Source organism: Notolepis coatsorum (genome assembly GCF_963971535.1).
Source record: "Notolepis coatsorum genome assembly, chromosome: 6".
Lineage (NCBI taxonomy): Eukaryota > Metazoa > Chordata > Actinopteri > Aulopiformes > Paralepididae > Notolepis > Notolepis coatsorum.
This window is the reverse complement of record NC_140170.1, coordinates 75,133,481-75,157,126: the sequence shown is the minus strand read 5'-3', so window position 1 is coordinate 75,157,126 and position 23,646 is coordinate 75,133,481. Positions and strand designations below refer to the sequence as shown.

At 45.5% G+C, this 23,646-nt stretch overlaps 1 protein-coding gene across 2 annotated transcripts in view; it reads left to right on the top strand.

Moving 5' to 3' along the window:
* The window catches only part of LOC311230788 (msx2-interacting protein), a 28,515-nt gene extending 5,641 nt beyond the window's left edge, over positions 1 to 22,874 (top strand). For both annotated transcript variants that reach the window (XM_084317157.1, XM_084317158.1), the window contains 12 exons: positions 67 to 221; positions 3,141 to 3,341; positions 3,589 to 3,740; positions 5,846 to 5,971; positions 6,095 to 6,208; positions 6,433 to 6,546; positions 6,632 to 6,735; positions 6,979 to 14,500; positions 14,606 to 14,686; positions 16,023 to 16,214; positions 16,364 to 16,522; positions 22,068 to 22,874. In XM_084317157.1, the coding sequence (XP_084173283.1) occupies positions 67 to 221; positions 3,141 to 3,341; positions 3,589 to 3,740; positions 5,846 to 5,971; positions 6,095 to 6,208; positions 6,433 to 6,546; positions 6,632 to 6,735; positions 6,979 to 14,500; positions 14,606 to 14,686; positions 16,023 to 16,214; positions 16,364 to 16,522; positions 22,068 to 22,199 (9,052 nt within the window). In that variant the 3' untranslated portion in view covers positions 22,200 to 22,874. The remainder of the gene's footprint in view (positions 1 to 66; positions 222 to 3,140; positions 3,342 to 3,588; positions 3,741 to 5,845; positions 5,972 to 6,094; positions 6,209 to 6,432; positions 6,547 to 6,631; positions 6,736 to 6,978; positions 14,501 to 14,605; positions 14,687 to 16,022; positions 16,215 to 16,363; positions 16,523 to 22,067) is intronic.
* The last annotated feature ends 772 nt before the right edge of the window (positions 22,875 to 23,646 follow it).

Here is a 23,646-nt window from a genome sequence, read left to right as displayed (position 1 = left end):
TTCAGACTGAACAGCTTCTGAGCTTTGTCCTCTGGTTTTCTTGCGTTTTGTCTTGTTTGGCAACAGTGATTCCAACAGTAGCTCAAGCGAAGGGTCTCGTGCACGTTCTGTTCAGTCGTCTGCTACTCATGCTCCTACCCAGTCCTCCATGGTTCTGGACTCGGACGAGCCACGTAGGAGCTTTGGAATCAGGGTGCAGAACCTGCCAGTACGCTCAACAGGTGAGTAAGGAAAAGTGACTGAACTGCTATGGTGGTAATGGTAACAAATGTGATGTAATGCAACACATATTTCTGGCAAATTTTGGTACATTTATAAATAATTATTTGTTATATTGTGATATGAATGTTTGATGCATTTGATTGGACTTACTGTAATTTATAGAAGTCTGATTTTAATACGTTGAAATACTATTTCCGTTTGGTACGCACGTGTTTCCCCCGGAACGTTTTTTTTTTTTTACATTTTAAAGTTAAATGCATCAATCTGGTGCACTTTGAGAGCAAAATAAAGAGGCTAGATCTATGATGAATTTGTGCTCAAAACACAAAATCGACTAGACTGCAGTGCTTTCTCCCTGCAGCCTTTTCCTCAGGTCAGTCTTTTACATTAAGCACCCCCCACAGCCCAAATTAAATGATAAAAAAAAATAGTTCATAGCAGCGGCGGTCCTAATTCAGCAGCGGTGCAGCGCTGCATTAGCTGAAAGCATAAAGAACACATACTTGTTTATCAATTATTTGTTCATTATAGGTGGCTCTCATAAGGGGCATGTCTGAAGAACCCTTTTTGTCTCACTGTAAGTGTAAGTGGACAGTCTTTTGCTCTGGAGTCTCCCTCTGTGTAGACATAAATAGTGGACGTGTTGGATAATTCTTTGACAATTCTGCGTTGTCTGTTCCAAGTTTGGAAATTACTTATTGCTGAAGTGACTATGAGGAAATATTAACGTCATGGCCTGACGTTATGCACTGAAATAACAAACGTGACTATCGGGCTTCTTATAATTCACTATAAATAACAAGGATCTGATTATGGATTTTGCCCTGTCAGAATCTAAATGCAGAGTTTGTTTTGTGTAAATGCATTGGATCTCTCCTTGAGCTTCTAAGTGTAACCGACCGGGGCGATGCAAACTGGCCCATAACATTACATGTATTGCCGCTTGCATACACCCTGAGGTGCGCAATTGTCACACCCACTTGCTGTTTAATCCGTCTCTATTGTAGACAAAAGTAAATCTGTAATGCGCCCAAACGGCAGACTTAAAACGATGCTGTAGAATATTAAGTGACATGGCTCGTCTTGGCCACTTAACGTTTACCAGTAGCCTTATAGCCATTTCCAAGATAAACTGACTGACGCAGCTGCACTCACCACCTCGCCTGGACAAACTAAAAGGTCCCGCTTGGTTTTGGATTTAAATGCAGCGGACATGAATTACTAATGTTAACCGAACTTGATAATCCTTATTCTTAGTGTTGTATGACAGTAAATCGAAATGGTCAAAGGCAAGTTACAAAAGCACTCCATACACACCCCAGGAGTGATGCATTAGGCTACAGTGAAGTGTCCCACATTACCAAAGTAAACAGAGCGGACCCTAGGTGCCCCAAACCGTGGTGCTCGAACTGAATGGTTGGGATGTTTTTTTATACGAAGAGTTCCATCCCTACTAAGTACTAACCGGACAATATTGGCGTGAAAACCTATCTATAATGCTGTACAACATTAAGGATAGTAAAAGTTGAACGTGCCTGGTGGACACTAGGCCTTAATCGGCCTCAGAAAAACATTTTGATACTATACATGCATGAGTGTCACTTTCCAAATATAGTATGAATTTGGTATCTACCCTGTCATGTTGATATCTTTCACATGCTATAGTGCAATCACTATGGATTGATCTTACTCTTAGGATGGGAGCAGCTACAGTAACTGCCTCCTTACCGTTTCAATTCTTTCTCACATAACTTGCTCTTACCCAGCTCATGTTGGGAGGTTTGAATAAAGGTAATTAAGTAACAATGACATTTTCACTTTCCTGTTTCATCTGAGAAGAAGGTAGAAGCAGGGGCAATTCCATGGACAGTTGTCTAGTGCAGCTATACAATACTTTGGACTATGTTCTGTGACCCAGTAACACTGATAGAATATAGGAGTGTGATACAGAAATATAATGCGATATCTTGCACGCCGATATTATATTGATAGTGACAGCAAGTATCGATATAAAAAAAGATATATTTTGCTTTGACAATCCCATTTTGGGTGCAATAAAAAATATTAGAATGAGGTGAACAGACTGAAAACATTATCGTATTAGGTAAAACTGCAGATGTTAACAAAGTTTTCCGTTGGGGACATAATTTGCAGTTTAAAAAAGGTAATAAATCAAAATCACAATATATTACAATATTGTGATTTAGTAATAGTATAGTGATAATGTCATGTCTGCCTCTGGTGATTCCTACCCCTAATATGAATGAATGATCATTGCATTTATATACTGCATTTCGTGACGCACAAAGTGCTTTACAATGTAGGGTGGAAATTGCCTCCTTCACCGCCACCGTGTAGCACTCAACCTTGGGTGCTCAATGCAGGCTCAATGGCTGCCATACACAGGCTCCAGGCATACAACACACAATGGCTGAAAGGCTCAGGATACAGGGATTGATATCAGCCAATTGAGGAGAAGGGATTATTAGGTGGCCTTGATGTCAGAGACCAGATTGGGAATTTGACCAGGAAATGCCAGGGAAGCCACTACTCTTTGCGATAGTTACCCTGGGTTCTTTAACAACCGGATTCGTCCGGGACCTCGGTTTAACATCTCATCTGAAGGATGACACTCAACTGTACGGTGTCCCTATCACCGTGACAGGGGCATTGTTACTGCCTGACTGGGGCTCAAACCGGTGATCTGTCAGACAAAATAGAATACCAATAGTAGCTCATAAATCATGTGCAAATGATGCCAAGCTACTGTGAACAAGAAAGTGTAGGCTAGTGTCTTTGTGGATAGTCTGTCCTCCTGACCTATCGTTCTTACTTGTAAAGCTTACATCATTTTCTGTTCATGGTAAATTAAACTGAAGATATCAACAACACTGTACACTGTGTGTGTTTCTCTCCAGACACAAGTTTAAAAGACGGGCTCTTCCATGAATTCAAGAAACATGGGAAGGTGACGTCTGTGCAGATCCACGGTGCGACGGAGGACCGCTACGGCCTGGTGTTCTTCAGACAGCAGGAGGACCAAGAGAAGGCCCTGACTGTCTCCAAAGGGAAGCTGTTCTTCGGCATGCAAATCGAGGTCACCGCCTGGAACGGACCTGGTATGTGTTTGCCAGTAACACAATATTGTGTTTGTCTTTTTTGATACTGTAGATTATTTAGAGGTATGTGATAAAAACACACTATTTATTTATGTTATTTTTTAAATCTCTTGGAATAGAAGTGTCTGCTGTCTGCATGTGTGCTGGTGAAAACAAGGGCAGGTTATATTTTCTTTTTTTTCTCTTTTTTTCCCCCCTTAATTTTGGTGGTGATATTAATGATAACGCTCTTCCTTCCTCCCATCAGAAACGGAAAGTGAGAATGAATTTAGGCCTTTGGATGGACGGATAGATGAATTCCACCCCAAGGCCACGAGGACACTTTTCATAGGAAACCTGGAGAAGACCACCAGTTATCAACAACTCCTGGACATATTCCAGCGCTTTGGAGAAATTGTGGTACGTTACAATTTGAGCTGTCTTCTTCTTTCTTAGTTGACTGATGGTCATAGGATTTAATTTCTCTTTGGACTAATTGACTAGTCGATGGAAGTGTTGTCAGAAATATCGATTTTCCGATACATATCGATTCTGAATATTTAAAACGGTTTCAATACTAATTTCACCCAATATCGATACTTTCTGCACTATAGTATCGATACCAGCTGGCTTTCTCGCTGTCTTCTCTCCTACAGAAAGTTGTTCACACACACACACACACACACACACACACACTGCTGCAGTGCACACATTGCCCCTCCCCCCACAGACCTGTCTTGTCAACAAATCCTTTCATTCGCTCCGAAGATGGCAAGTGCAGAGCCTCTGCAACTTGTCGTGACAGCGCCTCTTTCAACATCACTGAAGCATTAAACAAAATGACCCAGTAAACTATTAACTTTAGTTTAATACATGAGGCGTTGTCTAACGTTATCTAGCTGGCTAGCTACTGTCTGATAGCTCATAATATCACCGGCTGATAACATCATTGGCGTTCGTTGTTGCAGCTGTTGGCTGGCTAGCTATCGTTCTTCCGTTGGCTAACGTTAGCTAACTAGCTACTGTAGCTAGCTAATACGGGCTGTGCTGGCTGGCTGGCTACCTTTTTTAAATTCGCAATAGAGTGGCTAGCTAACTAACTGTACAAATCAATGTGATTGGCTGAGACCGTATTTTGTACGGTTGGCTGGCTGTTGTGTTGTCGATTGGGGGTGGCTAGCTGGCAGTTTGTAGTGCAGTAGCTGGCTGGATAGCTGTTGTATTGTGGGTTAAGGGTAGCCAGCTAGCTGGCTGGTAGTTCGTAGTGTGCAGTAGCTGGCCATCTGGCTGTTGTATTGTGAATTAAAGGTAGCCGGCTGGCTGGCTAGCAGTTCGTAGTGCAGTGGCTCTTTGATGGCTGTTGTTAAAGGTAGGGATGCACCGATCCGACTTTTTCAGTCCCGATACCGATCGGCAGATACCGAGTACCGATCCCCATACCATTATCTGAAATGGAAAAAAAAATCTAAGTCAGCTAAATGACTAAATGTAAATGTAAATACCCATTGTTCAATTAATAAACTGTATGCCTCACTGTGTGGAAGAGACTGGGATCATTCTTTTGTGCAAGGCAACATCAGGCTTGACTTAAAACATTACTTTCCTAACTTAGTGAAACTAAATGTAACAAATGAACACATAGATATAAATGTACTGAATTGTTATTTCTTATTTTATTATATATATATATATATATATATATATATATATATATATATATATATATATAAAAATCCGATATATATTTTTACCGATACCCAGCTAGTTTAGTGATCGTATCGGGGCCGATACATGCATAAGCCTGGTCTCTTTTGAAAGAAAACATTCTGAAGTTTCTGATACAATAAAGAGAGATCACTTTTAGTGCTAATGAAATAGAGTAGCATAGGTTCAGAAATGAGTGATTAGGAGCTATTTGGTTAAACTGAAAGAAAAAAAAAGCAGGTTTCAGTTTTCTCATTGCTCACCACAATGCATTCTGCAGGTTTTTTTCTTACTGTTTTCGCACGTGACTTTTCACCTAGATCCCTGATTCGCAGATCCAATGATGTGGGGTATCATTGGAAAGGCACTCTCATTGGCTACAACCCTGTCCAATAAGAAGCTGAAAAGAATCGACCAGCAACAAAAGCTAAATTTAGTTATTTTGTAAAAATATATATATATTTTTTTTTACATTTTAAGATTTCACATTTTCCCCGTGGTATCGAAAATGGTATTCGAATATCAATACTTTTCAATGTATCGTATCGAAGTTAGAAATTCCAACACTAGTCGATGGACAAATCTGTAAACATTTATAAATAAATTCTCCAATGTCCATGTGCAGAGGCTATTATTCAGAAGAACCTCTTTAAATTGGGTCCTTATTACGAACTAAATCGTACATGTGAATATTATTCTAATGTCGGGTGTGCTTATTTGAACGATTAAATAATAACCCAATCACTGGAAAAAAAACATAAAGGCTAATGGACTTTGGACTTTCTTCGTTTAATCGCTTTACTTTGTCTTTTCCCCCTCAGGACATTGACATCAAGAAGGTCAATGGAGTTCCTCAATATGCTTTTGTGCAATACTCTGATATTGCCAGCGTTTGCAAAGCCATAAAGAAGATGGATGGAGAATATCTGGGGAGCAACAGACTGAAGGTAGTGTTTTTTTTCCATTTTTTTTCCCATTAATAAATGAGTCATTGAGTTAATTACAAATTCCCATACACTTCATTAAATTGTAAATGCTAATCATCTGCTATTTTTCTTTTCTACATACAGCTTGGTTTTGGGAAGAGTATGCCCACAACATGTGTTTGGCTGGACGGTTTGGCTTCCAACATTACGGAGCAGTACCTCACCCGGCATTTCTGCCGCTATGGACATGTAGTCAAGGTTAATATTTTTCTTGACAAAGTTGTTGCCGCCTCTGAAGTTGATGAATATAGTGTGGTTAATGAATATAGTATGGTTGATAAAAATAGTGTGGTTGAAGAATATAGTTTGGTTGAAGAATATAGTGTGTGGTTGATGAATATACTGTAGTTTGGTTGATTAATATAGTGTGGTTGATTAATATAGTGTGGTTCTAAATATAATGTGCATGTCTCCCTCTCCAGGTTGTGTTTGATAGATTGAAAGGGATGGCTCTCATCTTGTACAACAACACCGATTTTGCTCAAGCAGCTGTCAGGGAGACCAAAGGCTGGAAGATTGGTGGCAATAAAATAAAGGTAAACCTTGAAAAACACTGTTTTCTGAGTAAAAATAGATGTTTAATTGGTATCTTATCTAATGAATGACTTCCCTTTTTTGTAGGTGGATTTTGCCAGTCAAGAGAGTCAGATGGCATTCTATCGGTCTATGCAGACATCAGGACAGGACATCAGAGACTTCTATGAAATTCCTCCTACTGAAAGACGGTAACATTTCTATTTGTGCATGTAATTGATTAATAGGATAATTCTGTTTATTTTCAACCTTTATTCAGGAAATAAGATTCCAACGACCAATTAGATGAGTAACACTGGGAAGCCCTAGATTGATTCACTTTTCAAGTGCAAATTATCAATCAGTTATGCATAACTACATATTTGAAAATGTCAGTTGATTGTGTGAACACAGAATTAATTCACTGATCCCTTCTCTGAATCCCGTCTTTCCAGAGAGGAACGCAGACCTCCATACCATGAATTCCCTGCAGAAAGAGCTTTCTTTGAGAATGTACGGACGCCTGGCATCTATCCAGAGGAACCTCGTAGGGAGTATCCGCCGGCTCGCAGCAGGGAGCGTTTCCCTGAACTGGAGCATTATCAGGGGGAGCACTTCGACCCACGTTTCCACGAGGACCCCAGAGAGTACCGGGACTTCCCGAGAGACCCCTTTGAACAGGACATTAGAAAATACACATACATCCAGAGGGAGCGGGAGAGAGAGCGGGAGCGTTTTGAGGCAGACCGCGGCAGGTGGAGCCCCTCCCATCCGCGCCGACCGATCACTCCCACGGTCTCCCCGTCGCCGTCCGAACGCACACCCAGAGACTCAGAACGACGGGTTTACAGCCAGTCTTCCGAGCGAAGTGGCAGTGTGAGTTCCCTCTCGCCGCCACACTTTGACAAAACCGACAAGACTCCACCGGAACACGGCTCAAAGGACGCCAAAACGGACAAGAGCGTGCCAGCTGAGCGTGTCGCATGCGTGGAGAAGAGCAAGAGAGCGAGACGAAAAGAAAAGGCTGACAAAGACAAAGGGGAGAAGGTAAAATCGAGGAAAGGTAAGGGACAGTCCCCCAGCAACCTACCCACTGAGACGGAGCTTGAGCCTGGTTTCGATGGGACCTCTGGAAGGGTAAAGCCGCCAGACCAAGATGGAGTCGAGAGGCAGAAATATAAGGTAGAAGGTGACCCTCTCACTCCAAATCAGTCATCAACCTCTCACCACACGACTATTAAAATTGAATCATCAACCTCTCACCACATGACTATTAAAATTGAACCATCTGATGTGGTGAAATGTGAAAATTCAGACGTGGACGGAAAAAGCCGTGGCAAGAAACATCTAAAGACTGATATTGGAAATGATGGGAAAGATTCATCGGCCGATTCCGATCGCCTGGCGGCAAGGAAAAGGCGTTTTGCTGATGCCGGTGGGAGGACCATTCGACAGAAGAGAAGTAGGCTTGAAGAGGAAGATCCACCTGTAGACTTCGGAGCTAGTGCTACTTATTTGAAAGAAATGGATAGTGACAAACTACAAAAAGATCCTCAGCGCAGAGACTCGAGGTCCAAAGCGGAAAAAACTGTGTTCCCTGGCACTCCTAAGGACGGCCAAGAGGAAATGAGGGGACAGAGAGAGCCATCGGAGGGGCCTGTAGATCCGTTGGAGCCAAAACGACACACTTTATCCAGAAGGTTTTCACATGAGGGGAATATGGACCAAAGTAATACCAGAGATCAAGAACAACTTGCCGTTTTCAAATACGCTGTTCAAACGGCTGATGGTGTCAAAAAGGAAGATCATTTGGATATTGACCTGTCGCAGAGTTACCGCAAACAAATGGAGCTAAACAGAAGGCTCCACCAGCAGCAACCGGAGCCCGACAAACCTGAGAGAACTGGAAGTCTACAGGCAGGCGAAGCGGAGGACTTTGAACACCGCAGTCTCGTCCATGAAGTGGGCAAACCACCCGAGGACGTCACAGACCACTTCCCATCTCATAAACTGAAGAAACAAGACCAATTTGATGTTGATCTAACTGGCAAGAGGGAGCGTGTTTACAGAAGCTTCAGGCAAAAGACGGAGGTTCTTGATTGGAACAACACTATCCCTCCGCGACATCAGCACTTTCCCCACCATCCAGATGAGGAATCTGTGGACCCTTCCCTTCACAAAGGGTTTGCCAGGAACGATGACAAGATTCACCCCGACCTGGAGCTATCGGTCAAACGGACACATACTGCACAGATAACCAAGCCAGGTACTCCGTTACTCACTGTGGATGAAGAACAGCAAAAGCGGTGGGAGAGCAGAGTGAAGCAAGACTTGCTACCCGACTTGAACTTCGCTAGGAGTCTAGGTAAAAACCTTCACAATCGCAAGCGTTTGGATTTTGGACTTTGGCATGATTTGGAACCCGGGGAGGTGCGATCGGATTCTGAGGAGGACCGAGAGAACAAGCCTCATTCTCCTATGCCTTCGACGTCTATGCCTTTCTCTGAGAGGCCAATGGGAGAGAGGTTTTCAGCCAGCTTGGAGAGGAACAAATTCTACTCCTTTGCCCTCGACCAGACCATCACACCGGATACAAAGGCTCTCCTGGAACGGGCAAAATCCCTCTCCTCTTCTAGGGAAGACAACTGGTCGTTCTTGGATTACGATTCTCACTTAGCAAGTTTACGCAACAGAAAAGATACAGAGAAGGTAGAATCTGCGCCGCGACCGACACCCTCTTGGTACATGAAGAAAAAGAAAATTCGAAGTGGATCTGAAGACAAGCTAGATGACAGAAAGGAGGAGCCCAAGCCAGAAGAACATGAGCGCAGGGAGCTTTTTGCCTCCCGCTTCCTTCACAGCTCGATCTTTGAGCAGGACTCTAGGCGACTTCAACACTTGGAACGTAAGCATGAAGAACCTGATCACGGGGTGAACCAACAGACTGGTCAGCAGGGGGCAGCGGATGGTCAGGCCGACTCTGAGCCCGTTGTCCTTTTCCACAGCCGCTTTCTGGAGCTTACACGACTGCAACAACAGAAGGTACAGAAAGAACAACAACTGCTGCAAGATAAAATTCAGAGAGATAATGAGGTGAAAGTGGAAAAAACACCTGATCCAGAAGCTTCACAGTCACCTAGAATCTCAGAACCTGCCATAGAGCCAGAGATTAAACCCATTAGCCCTGCAGAGGAGCAGATTTCTGAGCCACAACTAGTACCCAGTTTCATAGCCCAGCCAGTGCCCAAGGAGATGTCTCCGCGAGAAGAGAAATGTGCTGTGGCAAGTTCATTCCCTGAGCAAGTACTCCCTGAATCTTTGATAAAGGAAGAGGTCAAAGAAGAAAAGGAAACTGTACCCACATCCCCACACCCACAACACCTCGTACCCAAATCCCCACAACACCTTGTACACGCATCCCCACACCCACATCACCTTGTACCCACATCCCACCCACCCATTGAGATGAAAAGTGATTCTGACGTGTCTGCAGCAGCACCAGAGCCCATTTATCCAGTGGGTAGAGTTAAAATGTCTCCCTCTGAAGAGAAATCTGATACTATTATTGAAGATGTGAAACCCCTGGCTATAGAACAACCATTGAGCAACAGTGATGATCATGCTCATGAGGACATTGTGAGCTGTTCTGAACCAGAGCTGGATCCTGAGCCAGCACAGCCAGAATTGTCCGAATTCAGAAGTACCACACCACTCAGTCTTGTAGATGAGATGGATGTTTCAAAGAAAGAGACCCCTTGCGGTGCTGAAGCAGTAACGGAACCAGAAGAGGAAAATAAACTTGAAGTTAGTAAAGAGCAGGTGCCTGTTGTTGATGATGAGGCAAATGAGGAACCAGTCTCGCCACCACAAAAAGAACCAAAGCCAAAAGAAACTAAGAACAAAAAGAATAAGCAATCCCCTGTTCAAGTTGCTCCGGCGCCTGCCGTTTTTGCCTCGATTTCCGAGAAACAAGCCACTCGCAAGAGTGAGCGCATTGACAAAGAGAAGCTGAAACGTGGCTCATCTCCAAGAGCAGAGATTGTAAAGGCCAGCTCAGATTCTAAATCTACAGGCAAGTCTCCTGTCCACGGAACGGACTCTGAAAACGTCGCAGAGCAGAGCATATCGGTAGGCCGAGCAAGGCGAAGAAATGTAAAATCTGTGTACGCTACCCCAGTTGAAGACGATGCCCCCGCGCGGACTGGAAAGGAAACTGCAGAGTCGCCGCGCTCTGCACGAAAGCGTGGTGGAGATAAAGACGCAGCCCCACAACAAAATGCAGAGCAGGAATCACTTGCACCCATCACCTCCTCAAGACGAGGCCGGCCACCGAAAAATCGCAAACAAGGAGAAGACTGTTCAGCAGCTAAAGGAGAAAAATTCAAAACGGACACCAAAGATATCGACTCAAACGAATCGGAAAGTGGTGAACGAATTCCTAAAGCTTTAAAAGGTAAACATTCTCCGCATTCCTCTAAGGGCTCGTCAAGTCAAGCATCTGTGTTCACAGTTACCGGAACCATTGGAAAGGAGGAGAAAACTGACCAGGTCGAAGAGGCTGCTCACCAGATGGAACTTGAAGAGGAAGACTGTTTACCTTTACAGGATCCATCGACTTCATGTAAAGAAGATAATTTTACAAAAGTTGATCCAAAGAAAGAAGAGAAAGACGAGGCGCAAGTAACTGATAAGTTACAAAGAGAGTCAGGTAAAGACCATATCTTGGAAGAGAAAGCTTGTGGAGGTAAATCAAGTGGGAAACAGTCCCCAGTCTTGGAAGATAAACCCTCTGTCGAGAAAGAGAAGACGGTGAGAGGAAAAACCAAGTTATCACGAACTCCTAAGTCTCCTGTCCTCAAGAACCTGAAAATCAGACTGAACGTCACAGAGGTGCAAGATCTCCTTCAGTTGGGGGACGAAGAGGCTGGGAATCAAGAAGATGCAGCAAAAAACATTAAACCTGATGACCCCAGTGATGATCAAATACTTGATCCTGATCATGTCGACAAACTGAGCCCTGGCAGCGAGGACAAGGAAGAGGGTACACCAGATGACGGTGAGCCAATGGATACATCTAAAGACCTGCTCTCTCAAGAACTGGAGTTGGTACAGGCTGTGGAGAACATTGCTAAATTTGTTGACCCTTCCCTTCCAACAAAGCCACCAACTCCACCAACTCCACCTGTCCCCCCAACGGAGACAAAAGGTGACTCGGAGGAGGAAAAATCTTCTAATCCTGCAAGTGAGAGAGAACTCATGGCCGCTATTGGCTCTATTACTGCTGAGGATGTAGGTGTACCCTTGCCCCCCCAGGCAGCTCCAGTAATTGGCGCAGGTGCAGACACAGAAGCAGAGATTCAAGCCTTTGCTCCGCCAGGCAAGGATGATGAACCAGCAACAGGTGCAGCCACAGTCCCAGAGGAACCTCCCTTCGTGACCACCCCCAAGAAAGGTGCCAAGGGAAGAGCAAAAACACCCAAGAAGTCCAAAAGTCAAAAGATGGGTAAAAAGGACACAAAAGAACGACCAACACCTGAGGAATCCTCTGCTCCTACATCAGATGTCACACAACCCTCCAGCATAAAGATTCCTCCAGAAGCGACTCCAGCAGCAGCTGCAGCCGTCATCACTCCAACTACTTGGAAGCAAGAGCCAGACCCTCTCGTTGTCAAGGTTACAGATGTTAATATGGAATCAAAATCACCTCCTGCAGAGGCTCAACAGCTTAAACCCATCTGCCCCCAAGCAAAGAGTCCTACCTACCCAAAGCCCCAACAGCCACCGCCCGAGTGCATATCCCCATCCCTGTCTCCAACCCCTAGTCGCCCCGCTATCAGACCCATTCAACCAAGTAGAATTCCTGTTTCACCACCAGATTGGTTGAGCCAATCTAAAGACCCAGGAGTTTCCTCTTCACCTGTATTATCAGCAGCACCATTTGAAAATCAGCCACTACCCACTGACTCCGAAAACCTGGATATCGATCATAACACTAGCGACTTACGGCGGATACTCATGAAGCACAAAAATGTTCCTCTCCCTGGGAGTAGTTCTGCTCCCAGTAATCTACCCACCCACCGAGATCAACACCCATCTGAAAGTATTACCCCGTTATCTACCATGCCAAACAAGTCACCGCTGCCTGACAGTAGAACGCCATCTCATCCAGCTCAACCAGTTGTTCGACCGCCAGCCTCACTACCGTCTCCAGAGACCAAGTCTGTGATCTCTGTTATTGCATCCACAGCTACCTCTGTCATCAGTCGTGTTTGCAATCCCACCGACACTGAAGAAAAGGTGACCATGACAGTTGGAAATCCCTGCGTGGACATGTCTCTCCCCAAACAGAACTACAGGCCCAGCATAGAGGATAGTGGATCATACCACGGGCCCTCTGTCGGTGAGGAGGGTGGAAGTGCTGGCCGCTTTGTGGTTGAGACCTCCACACTTAGTACCAGTTCTAGCCCAGGTCTGAGGGTGAATACTTCTGAAGGGGTAGTGGTGTTGAGCCACTCGGGGAAGAAGATTGAGGGGCCACAGCGGATTAGTGCCAAAATCAGCCAGATCCCACAGGCAACAGCGGTGGACATGGAATCTCAACAATTGGTATCCATGCCACAGATAAAACAGGAGCTGTATACGCACTCTCAGTCAGGCGCTCAAAAGGGTGCCTCATTACAGGCAGACCATGGGCATCTTGGTAAGACGCAGCCAATTCTATCTTCCATTAAACAAGAAAACACGGTGCTGGAAAAGATGGACTCTCCTTACCAATCTGGACCTCAAGGGGTAGTAAAGCGGCTTCCACAGGGAGTTGGCAACCAGCAAGTAATGGGTTATCATCATCCGGAGTTCACAATGATGATGAAACATCAGAAGAAGGTGGAAGGCCCTGATTCTCACAGTGCGGACGGAGCTAAACCATCCTGGACATCTGCGATAAGTCCTGCAATAAGTCCCCACTTGCCCTCTCCACCTGGCAACCACGTAGGATTTGTCACAGGTTCCGCTGGTGACCGAGCTCCCTCACATCTCAGTGGGATCAAACAGGAGCCACGTTCTCCCCGCAAGTCGGGCCACCCTCATTCTCCGTTCGCTAAAGTGTCCTCACCTATAGGCTCCTCGTCACCCAAAGGGGTGATGCTTCCCTCTGGCCTCCCTGCTATGCAGCAGTATGTCCCTGCTGGACATCACCCAGAACAGTCAGTCATCATGCCTCCTCACAGCGGCTTAGGGAGGATGTCTCCCCACCGGGTCTCCCAGACTATTCCAATGGGGCATCTGGTTCAAGGAGACGTTCGGGTCCATACTCCACCTCTCTCTGTGATGAACTTTGGGATGCATAGTGAGCCACTGGCCTCTCCCTGGTCTGGTCCTCTGCAGCAACGGCCGGCATCGCCCCAGGCGGTTGGCAGAGACATGGTGCTCAAGGCGAACATCGGTTCTGTTAGGAGCCACGAGGGAGAACAGGAAGACGCCAGACGCTACCACCAGGCTGCCGGGCGACAGTCTGCCACACAGATCAAACAAGAGACTATGCAGTCGGACCCCCGTGGGATGCGCAGTGGCATGCAACTGGACCCATACATGACACAAAGAGATATGCGCGTGCACTTGCACCAACAGGGAGAGCGTGCCATCCCAGACCCGCATTCCGGACACATCCAAGAGACTCCCTCTTCAACATCTCCCAGGTCACACGTGTTGACTAAAGGGGTGTCTGAGAAGGATGCAACAAAGCCATTAGAAGCAAAGAGACCCCACTCTCCGCTTGGTAAAGATGGGATGATGGGGATACGGACACCTGGGCCGGCGATGGCTTCTCCCCAGAGGGTTCAGCTGATGGCACCAGGACCCACTGGATCCTTCTCAGAGTATCCTGTGGTGTACAACAACCCAAGAGCCATCCATTCTCAGATCACAGAGACTTCTCCTGTTGGACTTAACCAGCCATCGCTCAATGTCGCACAAACTATGGTGAGTGAATACAGTAGAATCATCTATGCTGGTGTGCTGTAGTATCTTAATGTGAATGTGTCAACTTATTGTATGTGGTGTTAAATACTTTTCTTGGGTCCTTAGGGTGGAGACCTCCCAGCAAAAATTGATGGGAAGATGACCCAAGTTGGACACCAAGCTGTCAACATGGTGCAGTTGCTCACAGTAAGACAATATTATTATGTATATAGAAATCTGGAACACTTGAAATAGTGTTGAGCCTCGGAGGGAATAGAGGGGAACAAGGCAGAGTATTGGTAAGACTGAGAAACATTGACTAGAGGGGAACAAGGCAGAGAGTTTGGTAAGACTGAGGCTGAGGTTACACCTTTCGTATCATCTTCGTATTGTTTTCTTATACGCATCGCCGCGTATCGCCGCGACGTCATGCGCCTCGAGTCACACTTTCGTATTTTTTTCGTTTTTGTCACCAGAGCATACTGATGTAGTACACTGCCAAAGCAGTAGGTGGCAGTAGGTGGCAAACATGAAGGCAATTTCAACCAATCAGAACGAATGTGCCAATACACTTCCTGGTGGAAGCTCCAGCAAAGAAATGTCAATAAGGCAGGCGCCTATGCCGCGCCACCATCTTGCTTTACTCAATGCAGCAATAATTTTTCAGCAAAGCCTAATAAAAGTGCAATAAACAAAACGGATACATTCACTGTGTGTTCTGCCTGTCATTTGTTGATGAAACAAAACTAACATCAACACAAGTGACCACCAAGAGCGGATAGTTTAGGCTAAAAAACGATCGGTAGCATTCTAGCATTGTTAGCTCACGCTACTTAGCCAGCATCAAAACTGATGATATCGCGAGCTATCAGTAGTTAGATAACATTAGAGACAACGCTGTGTGTATTAAACAAAGGTGAATAGATGACTGGGCCATTTTGTTTAATGCTTCTTAAGTTGAAAGAGGAACTCTGAGCTAACAGGGTCTGAATCCTGATAGCTCACGTTAGCCAGCTGCTCATGCCATCGGTAATGCTAGCAGAATGAATGGATGTAAACTTTATTTAACATATTGCATATGGGTACAATACAATACGGCTCAATACAAACAATTGTTAAGGGAATGCAGACTGTTGTAGCTTGGACTGGGGTCCTTATAACAATAACTTGACAACACATGGTAGCTGAAGCTATTTTGGGACACGGAGCTCTGTCCCAAACACACACACACACACACTCTGCTGTCACCGGAAGGGCACGCAGATGGTATCTACTGCGCATGGGCGTTTTCGCAACAACGGCTAGCGTGCTGACTACACGCTGTTTGTCGACTCGTTTTTTTGCGTATCTCCAAACGCAAACACAATTTTGCGTTTCAGCCGTATCCACAAAAAAACGCCAAAATACGCGTTTCTGTGTAGATAGGACATCATACGTCGTCAAAAACGTATAAAAAAACGCCAGGAATACACTAGTCTAACCTCTGCCTGAGAAACGGTGACATTTCTAATAATTTCCCCTTTTTATTTGATTATTTCTTCAGAAATACCCTATTGTATGGCAAGGCCTGTTGGCCCTGAAGAATGACACGGCTGCAGTCCAGCTGCACTTTGTCTGTGGCAACAAGGCCTTGGCTCAACGATCACTGCCCCTACAGGAGGGTGCATTGCTTAGAATTGTCCAGAGGATGAGACTAGAGGCCTCTCAACTGGAGAGTGTGGCAAGAAGAATGACGGTAAGTTTTGCTGTTCCTTAAGCCACAGTTGTTTACATAGAAGGCTAGCCTGAAGTTCACACATCCATTATGCAGGAATTATAATTTTTAACAATACATGTAGTATTTGGGGCATCTGTTAACATCCTTTTCTTTTTCTTCTGCTTCAGGGGGACACAGATTTCTGTCTCCTCCTAGCTCTGCCATGTGGACGAGACCAAGACGATGTTGTGAACCAGACCCAGGCTCTAAAAGCAGCTTTCATCCACTACTTACAGGCCAAGCTGGCTGCTGGTATCATCAACATCCCCAACCCAGGGTCCAATCAGGTATGTACTAGATTTGTGATCGTTCTTGTCTCCTCAGCCTGCCTACCTGCTGTAGACCTCCCCTAACATTCATGTGTTGTCTCCAGACCTCCCCTAACGTTCATTTGTTCTCGTCTCCTCCCCAGCCTGCCTACCTGCTCCAGATCTCCCCTAACGTTCATGTGTTCTCGTCTCCTCCCCAGCCTGCCTACCTGCTCCAGACCTCCCCTAACGTTCATGTGTTCTCGTCTCCTCCCCAGCCTGCCTACCTGCTCCAGACCTCCCCTAACGTTCATGTGTTCTCGTCTCCTCCCCAGCCTGCCTACCTGCTCCAGACCTCCCCTAACGTTCATGTGTTCTTGTTTCCTCCTCAGCCTGTCTACCTGCTGTAGACCTCCCCTAACATTCATGTGTTCTTGTCTCCAGACCTCCCCTAACGTTAATGTGTTCTCGTCTCCTCCCCAGCCTGTTAGATCCTGATCAAACTGGCCAGTATCACGTCTTCGTCTGTTTGGCTCTCCATCCAATTCCTCTGCGTTGTGTCATTTTAATGGTCCTGACGTCTCTGACACTGGCTGATAAGATCCTTATCTCTCCCCGTTAGTACAATCCGCAAACCATAATAATTCTCCACCTCCGTAAGAATTCGACACTTCGACAACGTGAAATACCTTACAAGGAAAAGCGTGGTTTATTTGATAAACAGAAACCTCAGCTCAGATGTTAACAGATTGTATTGTCCTTGAAGAGTCTATTCTAATGATCTCTCGGTGTGTTCAGATTGTCCTTTCAGTCCAATAGTGGTCAGGCCTAGTCGTTAGCCAAGACCATCCTCGTGGTAGCCGAAGCTAATGATGATGTGGCATTCTCCCTCCCCCCCTTCGTGATGAGAGGAGAGAGAGTCTCTTCTGGTTTCTCCCCTCTTAGTCTCAGTCAGATTTTAGTCTGCCTTACACCCGGAAACACCGTTCGACTTATAGATCTTCGTCGTAGAAACGATAGCCCCGCCCCTCTTCTGGTTGTCAGGCGACGTGCTGTCATGACAACCGCGTTTAACCTTTACACACACTTCAAAAAGTTTCATTCACTGTTGCATTAAAGAGGTCACCCCTCTCCCTCGCTCTGTACCGCTCCGTTATCTTTGTTCTTACAAGGAATTCAAAACAAACACCCTCGCTGACGCGGCCTGTGCCTGTGAAACCACTGGTTCCACCACCGTCAATATCATCCCGTGATGATAATGATATTACCCTCTTAAAGCGTCTCTTTATATCAGTTTATAACCAAATATACATTGAAAAAAACACCATTTTCTCTCAATCCCCCCATGATTCTTTTTTTTCCCACTTTTTCTCCCATTAAAAAAAAAAATTCTCCCATCCCAATTTCGTATCATCCAATTCAACCCTCCCCTGTCACGAACGCTGTTTCTTGCCTCCCACAAGCCGGCTGCAATGTGGACTAAGTCATACATAGCACAAGTCCCCTCCGGTACTTGAGGTAACAGCAGTCGCATCTTTTCACCCGCGCAGCTCGATCTCTCAGTGGCGAGGAGTAACGCGTGGGAGGCTCACGCTGCCCCCGACACTTCCTGATTCTACTGCGCAGGCGCACCAACCGACCTATAGGAGTCGCTGTCCACAACGCCCGATCCCCACCCATCAGTTTCCCACCCCCTAATACGGCCAATGTGTATTAGTACGGACGACCAGCTAAACTGAAAGCAAATGTGGAGCGCTGGGCTCGAACTGACGAGCCCAGCGTCTCCAGCATTTCATGGCGAGTGCCTTGCCCACTACGCCACGTAGCCGACCTAATCCCCCCTTGATTCTTATCACCCCTTCAGAATCATAAATCATTATTTGGTTTTTTAATTAATTATGCCAAAAATAGCCTGTGGTTGAAGCAAACCAACCTCATCTCTCGTGCATAAGAAATGAAGACGGCCCACGGTCAACCCAGTGATCTTGCTGCCTGATGTCTGCTTGCGCCCCCCCTTCGTGCACAAAGGGAACCGAAACCGACCACCAAAACCAACAACATCCAACGACTCATAACAATTGGAGCCCCCCCTGTCTGCTCCCAATAATTATATCCTGTTTTACCGTTCTCCCTCTTATCTACCTTCTATATATATATATCCTTCTATACATATATCTTATATATGAATCCTCCATTTATATCTCATACTCCTAATCAATGAACACAGGACTTCTCGCTGTTGTCTCGTCTCTCGATCTCCTGATCGACTCTGAAAGGAAGTCCCTGTTTTGTCCCTGATTCACCGCCCGTGCTCTGTTGTTTCAAAACGCTCTCTAAACAGCGTCTCCGCAGGAAAGCCCCCTCCGATGTCCGCCTCGTTCTCCCCTGGGCAACACCGCCTGCGACCGCTGGACTCCGCCCCGTCGGCCGTCTTTGCCCCGTTGGCCGTCTCCGCCCCGTCGGTCATCTTGGTTGAGGCTCATCTACACCGCCGTCGGCCCTCTCCAGACTCTGAAAGCAGAAACACCACGCCAGCAGTTTTTCTGTACACTCGACCCTGTGTTTTCTATTAGTCTACCGTGGCTTTGGGCCTGCAGCTCGTTCCATGGAGTTATCTCCAGTTCTCTATATATTTCCCCTGCAAGCCCCTGCCATGGCCACGCCCTTTCAGACTGTTGGACGGTGTGAGTGTCCTACAGCCCATGGCGCTATTTGTTCTCTATTAGTCCCCCACCTTCTCAACACCCATATCTAATCCTACAGGGCTGTTCCCTGTTTGTCTTCCGGCGTGACACCAGCAGCTAAACGATACCCACTCCGCGCTCTATCTGTTCGTCCCACGGGTGACCCCCAGCGCGCGCCAGTTCTTTCTGGTGACGTGTCTTCAAGACTCTGCCTATTTATTAGGTGTGAGAAGGCCCCACTGGAGATCGAACTCCCTCTTATTTCATAATTAAACTTATTTAATTAAACCGCATCTCATCTCTCTGTGCAATTCTTATTTAACCCATTCAATAATTAAACTATTTAATTAACCTGTATATCGATATTATTATTATGATAATAACATACAACAGAGCATCGCTCTAACATACAACAGAGCAGGTTGGTTCCCTGCCCCTAACTCACATAACATACAACAGAGATGTCCGTTGCTCTACCCTAAACGGGGCTGTCTCCGTCGCCCTGGAGCTGTACGTTGCTCTATACCCTACGGGGCTGTTTCCGTCGCCCTGGAGCTGTCACGTCGCTCTATACCCTACGGGGCTATTTCCGTCGCCCTGGAGCTGTCCCGTCGCTCTATACCCTACGGGGCTGTTTCCGTCGCCCTGGAGCTGTCCCGTCGCTCTATACTACACACGGGGCTGTCTACGTCGCCCTGGAGCTGTCCCGTCGCTCTATTCTACACGGAGCAGTCCGTTGCTCTATTCTACACTTTGAGTTCCTTTACAAAGTTCTCGCATACACCACCGTGTATACACACAAGCAGTTGGTAATTTGAAAAAATTAAACTCCTTAATTAAATTAAACTCTAAATATTCCCCTATGGGTAATGGAAACTCCCCAGCACTACCCCCCCCCTCCGCAATTAAACTCCTTAATTAAATTAAACTCTAAATATTCCCCTATGGGTAATGGAAACTCCCCAGCACTACCCCCCCCTCCGCCACTAGGTGGCGACCTACTCCTCCTCCATTTGCCTGTATTATCCCACTGCCCCCCCTAGATGGCGGCCAAACTCACTCTAGAGGATTGTAGCTGACGTGTCACTTCCCGGTTCTAATCTCCTCGTGGCTCTGCGGCCAATTTTTTTCTTTTTTTTCCCTCACCGTCCCTTTAATGTCTCAAACATTCTCTCGCTACCGACCACACCCGTAACGTTTGTTCACTGCTCCCTTCACGTCACAGTCCCGCTTCCCGCTTTCTGCGTTTTGAACAGTAATCAAACTAAATACGATGTTGCCCCTTTAATTGAATGAAACATCTCCCCTTTGCCTCCCTTCCCATCTCCTATACAGTGGCTTCTGTGCTCTGTAGATAAGACTCTCGATTTTCAAAACAAAAACCGGTGCCGCTCTGCTGTTATTCAAACACACTATTACAGCTGGCATTCTCTCTGTGTCAAACTAATTACGTTTACGGATACACTATTGTTCGTTTTCTTATTGGCTTGTGAAGTTGTTGAGACTCACTTTATCTTTTCACCGTCAGTTGTTCTGGTCCATGGCGCTGTTTATCTCTCCGGCCTTGCTCGGCTCGCTGGCTGGGTCCATGGCGCTGGCCTTGCTTGGCTCGCTGGCTGGCTTGGCTACCCCTTCACGCCTCGGCACTGCACATAGTCTCTTCCTTTCAAGCAACTTCAAAACAAGCAATAATCCGGGTCCAAACGGCATCAACTGTTCCCGTTGTTTTTATCTCTTGCAAATCCGGCTGTCATCGGCAACCAACTGTTCCCGTTGTTTTTATCTCTTGCAAATCCGGCTGTCATCGGCAACCAACTGTTAGATCCTGATCAAACTGGCCAGTATCACATCTTCTTCTGTTTGGCTCTCCATCCAATTCCTCTGCGTTGTGTCATTTTAATGGTCCTGACGTCTCTGACACTGGCTGATAAGATCCTTATCTCTCCCCGTTAGTACAATCCGCAAACCATAATAATTCTCCACCTCCGTAAGAATTCGACACTTCGACAACGTGAAATACCTTACAAGGAAAAGCGTGGTTTATTTGATAAACAGAAACCTCAGCTCAGAGTCTATTCTAATGATCTCTCGGTGTGTTCAGATTGTCCTTTCAGTCCAATAGTGGTCAGGCCTAGTCGTTAGCCAAGACCATCCTCGTGGTAGCCGAAGCTAATGATGATGTGGCATTCTCCCTCCCCCCCTTTGTGATGAGAGGAGAGAGAGTCTCTTCTGGTTTCTCCCCTCTTAGTCTCAGTCAGATTTTAGTCTGCCTTACACCCGGAAACACCGTTCGACTTATAGATCTTCGTCGTAGAAACGATAGCCCCGCCCCTCTTCTGGTTGTCAGGCGACGCGCTGTCATGACAACCGCGTTTAACCTTTACACACACTTCAAAACGTTTCATTCACTGTTGCATTAAAGAGGTCACCCCTCTCCCTCGCTCTGTACCGCTCCGTTATCTTTGTTCTTACAAGGAATTCAAAACAAACACCCTCGCTGACGCGGCCTGTGCCTGTGAAACCACTGGTTCCACCACCGTCAATATCATCCCGTGATGATAATGATATTACCCTCTTAAAGCGTCTCTTTATATTAGTTTATAACCAAATATACATTGAAAAAACCACCATTTTCTCTCACCAGCCTGCCTACCTGCTCCAGACCTCCCCTAACGTTCATGTGTTCTTGTCTCCTCCCCAACCTGCCTACCTGCAGTAGACCTACCCTAACATGCATGTGTTCTTGTTTCCTCCTCAGCCTGCCTACCTCCTCCAAACCTCTCCTAACGTTCATGTCTAGTTTCCTCCTCAGCCTGCCTACCTGCTCCAGACCTCTCCTAACGTTCATGTCTTCTTGTCTCCAGACCTCTCCTAACATTCATGTCTTCTTGTCTCCTCAGCCTGCCTACGTGCTGCAGATCTTCCCCCCGTGTGAGTTTTCAGAAAGCCACCTCTCCCAGCTGGCCCCTGACCTCCTCAACCGGATCTCCAGTATCTCACCTCACCTCATGATTGTCATCACCTCGGTGTAAGAAAAATTATCTCCACGGCTGGGAAAGCGGCTTGTGAGTCGGGACGTTCTTAATGAATGAGCCTCAGGAAAAAGAAGAAAAAACATTTAAAGAAAAAAAAGGATTTTGGAGAATTCTTTTTTTTCTGGACAACAATGGGAATGTTTAGGAAAATGTCCTATCAGAACTTCTCACTCCCCCCCCCCCCCCCCCCCCCCCCCCCATATCAGTCTTTTTTTTTCTTTTTTTTGTCACTCCTGTCTGGTATGTTTGTCCTCCTCAAAAGAACTCCGGGACGGACCAAACCAGGACGTCTGTTCAGTCTTATTTGACCCATTTCTCTGCTGTATTTGTATTTATTGGGGAGGGAGGAGGGGGATTTTTATTTTTTATGTCTGGAAAATCAGGAAGTTTGATGATGAACATGAACGAGTGACTTAAAACTGGGTGGCCTTTTTTTTTGTTTTTTTGTTTGTCTTTTTAAATGATTGTCGTATTCAATTCATCACCAGAAAGGATCTAGAAGCTGTCGTACTGTGACAGCTAGAAATCGACATTTCAACATGTATTTTTTAATACAGTAATTATGTACACTTTTTCTTGTCCAGCCTTTTTCCTTTTTTCAAGAGGGAAAACAAATCGAAAAAAAGAAAAAAAAAACACAAAAATAACGGAGGGTCATGTCCAGCTCATCTTCACACTACTGACGCAGATGAAATCGCTCTCGCCTGCCTTTGCATTAGAAACAAGCTAGAGTGTGATTTTGAGGAGTTTTGGAATACTGGACTTTGTAAATATTTTAAATATTTAAAAAGAAAAAAGAAAAAAAAGCAGAACACTTTGACAATGATACTCGGGACAACTTGAAGCCGAGAGACTTCTGTGACATGACATGGAAATACATGGAAGTTGATGCGTGGGAAGAATACATGGAGATCCTTGATGATTTTTTTTGTGGTGTAAATACTTATAACACAGCAGGTTGGCAAACTCTCTTGTGAAGTCTGCTGATGGCACTTCACATTTTGTAAAACAAATAAAAAGAAAATCCAGAAAACTTGAATATTAAAGTCATGATCTTTATTTCATGTAGTTTGTTTTTTTCATTGGGGATAAAATGTTGGCAAGATACTTTGTAGAAATATAAGAAATTGTATATGCTGGGAAAATGTTGGTTTATATAGAAGTAACATATCGGCCGATATTCTAACAATCTATAACTTTTACTGAAACTAGACCCATGGCAATTGTTTGGGGGCTTTAGATAAAAATAATAATAAATACATTTCTCCATTAGAGATCCAACATGCTTCTATGTGACAGAAATGCAGCAAATCAAGTCGGGTTGATTTCTGAAATGTTCTTTGTATTATACCGTTTCAGCCTGGTATGGACTTGATATTGGTGCATTCCAGCTTTATCACAAATTCAAAACATTGCAGAATCTCTTAAGTTAAGAAAATAATGA